The 7,277-nt window shown below is 42.9% G+C and overlaps 1 protein-coding gene across 1 annotated transcript in view; it reads left to right on the forward strand.

Moving 5' to 3' along the window:
- Positions 1–1,108: 1,108 nt before the first annotated feature.
- LOC119425103 (WD repeat-containing protein 7) overlaps positions 1,109–7,277 on the forward strand; it is a 92,552-nt gene continuing 86,383 nt past the window's right edge. Inside the window, exons 1-8 of the mRNA XM_037692627.1 lie at positions 1,109–1,279; positions 1,703–1,809; positions 1,913–1,991; positions 2,205–2,379; positions 2,462–2,538; positions 3,347–3,466; positions 3,536–3,681; positions 3,764–3,866. Coding sequence (XP_037548555.1) covers positions 1,121–1,279; positions 1,703–1,809; positions 1,913–1,991; positions 2,205–2,379; positions 2,462–2,538; positions 3,347–3,466; positions 3,536–3,681; positions 3,764–3,866 — 966 coding nt within the window. The 5' untranslated portion in view covers positions 1,109–1,120. The remainder of the gene's footprint in view (positions 1,280–1,702; positions 1,810–1,912; positions 1,992–2,204; positions 2,380–2,461; positions 2,539–3,346; positions 3,467–3,535; positions 3,682–3,763; positions 3,867–7,277) is intronic.

A 7,277-nucleotide genomic window follows, 5' to 3' on the forward strand; every position in this document is an offset into this window, starting at 1 on the left:
TTGTTGTTGTTGTTGTTGTTGTTGTTGTTGTTGTTGTTGTTGTTGTTTTCAATTGAGTCAAAGTTTTTTTTTTTTATTTAACATTTGATATTTTAGCTGTTTTTATATCAAAACGCTCATTTAAGAGTACATTTTGAAAATATAAAATAAAGTATTTAGAAAAGTTTACATTAAAACAAAAATGTGCTGATTCAGCAAACTGGTTCTATGTTTGTATTTTTTATTTTTAGCTGCTGTTTTGCTACATTTAGGTTTTGGTTAGCTTAGCTTTTAGCAAGGCTTTTGATACTTTTAGTTGCTTTAAGTCAAGCCATTTTTTAAAACACTTTTAAAAACAGCAGTTGTTACCAAAGTGCCTAGCAATGAAAAACTTTAACTACCTTAGCTTTTAGCTAGCGTTTTGCACATCCAACTTTAGCTAAACTTTTAGTATTTTCAGCATTAACTAACATTTCACTCCATTAAGCCTTTGCTAATCCTTGGCTACTTTAGCCAGCATTTTGCTACATTTAGCATTAATACCTTTTAGCTACTTTTAGTTTTTAATAGCCAAGTTTAAGCTTCTAGCCACTGTTTTGCTATTTTTGTCTGTTGGCTTGCCTTTTGCTACTTTTAACTCTTAGCTGTTAACTGCATTTAGTTTTAGCTAGCCTTTTGCTGCATTAAGCTAGTCCATTTGTTGCTTTTAGCTTCTAGTTTCTCTTTTACTTCCTTTATTGTTAAGCTTTCCTTTAGCTGCTTTTAGCAGTTAGCTTGACTATAGATATGGATACTTTTAACCAGCATTTGCTAATTTTACCTCTTAGCTGTTAACTACATTTAGTTTTAGCTAACATGTTGTTGCATTTTAGCTTCTCGTTCACTTCTTTTACTGTTGAGCTTAATTTGAGCTGTTTTTAGCAGTTAGCTTGCCTGTGGATACTTTTAAGCTTTTAGCGGTTCTTTTGATACTTGGGAGTTTTGTGCTAGCTTTTCATCGCTTTCAGCTGTTCTTTAGCTCCTTTTAGCTCACGTTCTGCTTCTGTTGGCACTAGAAGCCGAGTTTCTGCTTCCTCAGTTGCAGATATTTATTTTACTCCACGCCCGTCTGAACTTCTCTCCAGCCAGATCAGCCTCCATCATGTCGGGGAACAACCTGGTTCTGCCCATAGTTCTGTGGGGCCGGACGGCGCCGACCCACTGCATCAGCAGCCTGCTGGTGATGGACGACTTCAACACCATCATCACCGGCTGCCATGATGGACAGATCTGTCTCTGGGACATGACGCCCGAGCTGAAGGTAGGAGGAGTGTTCGGCTGAGAGTTCTTTTCCTTTCACCTCCTTTTCCCTTTCCTCCCCACCCACTTCCTGTTTTTCTTTCCTTCCTGTCTCATTTTCTTTTTCATTTCCTTCCCTTTCTCATCCTCTTTCCTTTTGTCTCCTTTTTACCCCCCTTATTAATTTTCTTTCCACTTTCCTTGACCTCCTTTTCTTACCAATCACTTGACTTTTTCATTTCTTTTCACCTCCTCCTTCCTGTCCCCCCCCCACTCATTTCCTGTTGTTCTTTCCTTCTTGTTTCCTTCCCCTCCATTCTTTTATCTTCCATCTTTCCTTCTCATCTCCTTCCCTTCCATTTTGCGTTTTTCCTTTATCGTCCATCTTTCTCTTCCTTTCTCCTTTTCTTTTGTCTTTCTCTGTCCTGTCCCTCCCCGTCTTCAGATTTGTCCCCGGGCGATGCTGTTCGGCCACACGTCCTCCATCACCTGTTTGTCCAAAGCCAGCCTCTGCGGGGACAAGCAGTACATCGTCAGCGCTTCAGAGAGCGGGTGAGTCCAGAACGAGACGAGCGTTCGCAGAACAGGAAACGACCACGTGTCGTTCTCCTTCTGTTCTTGTTTGTGTTCATCGTCGGGCTGTCGTCGTTTCCAGGGAGATGTGTCTGTGGGACGTCAACGACGGTCGGTGTATCGAGTTCACCAAGCTGGCCTGCGCCCACACGGGGATTCAGGTAAACCTGGACCCCCATGCAGTGAAGCACGGCGGAGGTCGCATCCTAATGAGGGTCGCACTTGCTGAAAAAAAATGGACAAAACTGGATTAAAATTTAAAAAACATTTGTGTCAAAAACTTGTTCAGAGACAAACAATTTGTTTTACGCTTCTAAAAACTAAAACGATGTTTGAAAATTAAACGCGTCAGAAACGTTTCCTGGTTCCGTCAGTTCTATCAGTTCACCATCGGCACGCAGAAGGAGGGGCGCCTGCTCTGCAACGGCCATTACCCAGAAGTCCTTGTGGTGGACGCCACCAGCCTGGAGGTTCTGTACTCGCTCGTGTCCAAGATCGCCCCCGACTGGATCAGCTCCATGAGCATCGTCCGCTCGCATCGCACGCAAGGTGAGACACGAGCCGCCCGGCTGCGAGGAGCGGGCGCTCGCCTCCGATTTTTCTTGTAACACGCGTGACCTGTGTGCCGCAGAGGACACGGTGGTGGCGGTGTCGGTGACGGGCATCCTGAAGGTCTGGATCATCACAGCCGAGGTCAGCAGGATGCAGGTACACCCCAACACCCCTTTGTTTGTTTGTTTACTTCTGTTCATGTAAACACTCTGATTTATGCACAAACGTGCTTTTCTCTATAAAATCCAAAGAAAGTACGACACAGAATGCTAGCTAAATGCTAAAAAGACCAAAACATTGGCTTAAAGCTAACGCAAGCTAAGCACATGCAGCAAGCTAAAAATAAAGTGTTAACGAAAAGCTGAAAAGGATTAGCTAAAAGTAGCAAAAGCACTAGCTACATATAAAACTAGTAAAAGGCTAACAGTGTAGTAACGGACTAGCTAAAAGTAGCAAAAAGCTCAGTACAACGTTAACTAAAAGCTAACGCGGTGAATGTACAAAAAAAACAGCAAAAAGACTGCTAAAAAATTGACTAACAAAAATTAGCGTGAAGTAGAAAAAGGCTGCTATAAGCTAAAGCAACAAAAGTTTAGCTAATAACTAAAAGGAACATAAGGTTAGCTAAATGTAGCAAATGCACTAGCTACAAAATAAACTTTAAAATAGCAAAAGGCTAACTGTGTAGTAACAGACTAGCTAAAAGTAGCAAAAACAAATAGACGGTGATCTTAGAGCTAAAAAAACAACAAAACGTTAGCTAAAAGCTAAAGATGTGAAAGTGTAAAAAATAGCTAAAGTATTTCTAAAAATTTGAAAACAAAAGTTAGCTTGAAGTCGCAAAAAGTTGTCTATAAAGTAAAGCAGCAAAAGTTTAGCTAAAAGGGTTAAAAGATCAGCTAAATCTTGTTTCAAAAAGTAGCTAAACAGTCGGTGTCCGGTGGTGACGTGTGTCTGTGTTCAGGACCTGGACCCGGTCTTTGAGGAGGAGTCCAAACCCATCTACTGCCAGGGCTGTCAGAGCATCTCCTTCTGCAGCTTCACTCAGAACAGCCTGCTGGTCGTCTGCTCCAAGTACTGGAGGGTAAGAAGCCGCCGGCTGACCGCAGGTCGGCGCCAGAAACCAGCACCGACCGTTGTCTCTCTGCGCCAGGTGTTCGACGCCGGCGACTACTCGCTGCTCTGCTCGGTGCCCAGCGACGGCGAACAGGCGTGGACCGGAGGAGAGTTCGTCTCTGCGGACAAAGTCATCGTCTGGACCGAGGACGGCTGCAGTTCGGTCTACAAGCTGCCGGCCAGGTGAGCCTCGCCGCTAACTTTAGCTCCTAGCTAACCCGTGTGGACATGACAAACAGCGGGCGGCTCTTCTCTCGCTCCTCAGCTGCCTGTCTGCCAGCGAACACTTCCGCAGCGACGTCGGCAGAACCAAAGAAGGCGCGGTCCCTCCGCTCGTCTACAGGATCGCCGATCGACCCGACAAACAGGCGAGTGCAGCCGAGGCCTTCTAAATACTCGCCGCAGGCCTGAGAACGAGGGTCGGCGCCGGGGTCTGGTCATCCTGAGGTTGCAGGTTTGAGTCCAGCTCAGGAGGATCATCTGGCATCAAATTTAAATTAGCTGAAATGAACACAAATTATGAAATTAACTAAAAAAAAAAAGCTGACATTAGCAAATAAAATTATCTGAAAAGATAAAAAGAAGCTTAAACTACTAGAAGGAAGCGGAAAGAGCAGAAATGAGCCAAAAAAGTGGAATTAGCTGAAAATCTAGCATCAAAAGAGCTAAATATTATCTGAAAGAGCTGAAAGGAGCAAAACAAGCTGAAATGATCAGAAATAAGTTAATTAGACTGAAAGTAGCATGAGAAAATCAGATTTATCTGAAAACAGCTGAAATTAGCTTAAACTGCTAACCAGGTAGCTGAAAAGGTAGAACATGCTTAAATTAGCAGAAGAAAATAGAAATAATACGTTTGCCCAATTAAGCTTAAAGAAGCCGAAATGAGCACAAAAAGTGGAAATTATTTTAAAAAGCTGAAATTACAAACAAACCCAACTTCTAACAAGTAGCTAAAAGAGTAGAAAAAAAAGCTTAAATTACCAGAAGGAAGTGGAGAGCACATTTTTGATGAATTGGGCTGAAAAAAGTTTAAACGAGTGCAAAAAAAATGTGGAATTAGCTGAAAAAGCTAAAATTAGCATAAAAACAGGTAAATAGTAGCTGAAAGGGAGAATGTCAAGCTGAAAGAAGCTGAAGCAGAACAAAATATGAAAGGAGCAGTAAAAGGTTGTCAACAGATCTAAAAATTAGCTCAATTCATTTTCTATGAGGAAAAAAAATGTCAGAAAAGGCTAAACTTTTCAAGAAGCTAAAGTTGCACCATACCAGAAGTCATAGCAGGATCGTCCTGAAAGAGCCGAACGTTTTGATGCCTAAATTTATGAGATGGATTAAAAACTGCAGAACGAAAATGGCACCAAAACGTACGGAATATGGATAGAAGTTGGAATTGGGAATAACGAATATAAACAGGCAAACAACAGTGTGAATGAGTTCAGATGTTTTGTTCTCGGTGGAACACGATGAATACTTGACGCGTCCAGGAAGCGGCAGCTCGTTCCGTTTTGTGTTTTGGCAGCGACTCTTCTCAAACGTGTTGAGACCGAAGCAGCAGAAGCTCCAGGAGGAGCATCTAGCAGCTGGTTGGATAACTGTCAGGTCAGGTAGACCGGTGAACCTCTGCTCGCAGCTTCAGAGTCTAACCTCTGAGCTCAAAGGTCGAAGCTGAAGGTCAGCGTTGGACGGTCGTGTCCTTCGGGCCCTCAGGGGCCACTGCACTAAAACCAGGTCTGGTTCTGTTCTGGACTCGGGAACAATTCCACAGATCATTGTCTGTAAACACAGATGCTGCTTAAAGCTCTATCAGGCAAAGAAGCCAGATGTGAACACCGTCCAGAACTGCTGCCGTCATCTCTGGACCAGAACTGTTCTGTGGTCGGACGGATCCGAACCTGAAGTTCTGTTTGGAAACCCTGAGTGCCACGTCCTCTGTACTAAAGAGCCCGTTATCGGCATACAGTTCAAACGTCTGCCTCTCTGGTGGTATGGGGGTGCATTAGTGTGTTTGGCATGAGCAGCTAGCACATCTGGAAAGACTCTATCAATACAGAAAAACATCTGCAGGTTTTAGAACATCTGCTCCAATCCAGGACTTTAGGACAGTTAGAATCCTCCTTCAGACCCGAACAAGGCAACATTACACTTTTAATTTTAGCTTTTGCTAATTGTAGCTTTTAGCTTCTTTTGAGTGAACCTCCTTTTTTGTGCTAACCTTAATTTTAACTTTTACTGGCTTTACTGTTGAGCCACTCTTGTGCTTTTACTCTAAGCAACTGTTTTAGTTTTTGTTCGGCTTGTTTTAGCTTCGACAGTTTGGTTTTAGCTTCTGTTTTGCTTGTTTTAGCATTGATAGTTCAGTTTTAGCTTTTGTTCGACTTGTTTTAGCTTCGACAGATCGTTTTTAGTTTTTGTTCAGCATATTTTAGCTTTGACAGTTTGGTTTTAGCTTTTGTTCGGCACGTTTTAGCTTTGACAGATCGGTTTTAGTTTTTGTTCGGCTTGTTGTGGCTTTGACAGTTCTGTTTTAGCGTCTGTTCGGCTTGTTTTAGCTTCAACATTTCTGTTTTAGCTTCTGTTTGGCTTTTTTTTAGCATTGACAGTTCTGTTTTAGCGTCTGTTTTGCTTGTTTTAGCATTGATAGTTCAGTTTTAGCTTTTGTTTGGCTTGTTTTAGCTTTGACAGATCGGTTTTAGTTTTTGTTCGGCTTGTTTTAGCTTTGACAGTTCTGTTTTAGCGTCTGTTCGGCTTGTTTTAGCTTCAACATTTCTGTTTTAGCTTCTGTTTGGCTTTTTTTTAGCATTGACAGTTCAGTTTTAACTTCTGTTCGGCTTGTTTTAGCTTCTGCTCGGCTTGTTTTAGCGTCTGTTCGGCTTGTTTTAGCTTCTGTTTGGCTTGTTTTAGCGTCTGTTCGGCTTGTTTTAGCTTCGACCGTTCTGTTTTAGCTTCTGCTCGGCTTGTTTTAGCTTCTGCTCGGCTTGTTTTAGCTTCTGCTCGGCTTGTTTTAGCTTCTGCTCGGCTTGTTTTCACTTTACCCGTTGAGCTTCAGCTCGTCTGTATGTTTTGCAGATAATTCATTAAAAATCATTTACGTTTTTGTCTTTAATGTATGAATTTATTTATTTTAATTTTATTTTTCTGTCTTTTTATTGCCTCCACGCACCCTCCGTAACATTGCCACCTCTCCCTTCTCTCAGACGGGAGAGGGAGGAGGCGAGGACCAGGAGGAGGAGGAGGAGGAGGTGGTGGTGTGCCTCCCTCCTGGCGGGTACGACTTGGAGCTCTACACTCCTCAGCAGCTTTACCAACACCGGCCTCTAGAGGCGCCTGTAAGCTCCAACAACGAACCCTCTGGTTTTTATTCTCTCTTTCCACTGAAGCACCTCCCCCCACCTCCTCCTCCTCCTCCTCCTCTGGCTTCATACTGATGAAGACGTAACGCCTCCCGAGTTAATGTCGGACCTCTGAAGGCTCTGTACGTCAGACTTTGTTACAAACAGCTGCGGGTCAGGACGGGGAACTCCTGCTTTTATTTTTGCGGACAGAGAGAAATAAAATTAAAATTTTATTCATAATTTATATCTGTTCCTACTTTTATTTTTGCGGACAGAGGGAAATAAAATAATATTTTTTTTATCTGTTCTTTTAATTCAGGCTCCGATAAAAGTTGGGATGGTAAAGTGTTTGCACTTCCTGTTTCTTCTTGTGTTGTTTGACTGAATCACTGCTGGACCCCTTTCTTCACGTGTTTGCTCTTCTGCTCAACCCCCCCCCCCCCC

This window comes from Nematolebias whitei, chromosome 18 (genome assembly GCF_014905685.2).
Source record: "Nematolebias whitei isolate Nwh7 chromosome 18, NemWhi1, whole genome shotgun sequence".
NCBI classification, from domain to species: Eukaryota; Metazoa; Chordata; class Actinopteri; order Cyprinodontiformes; family Rivulidae; genus Nematolebias; species Nematolebias whitei.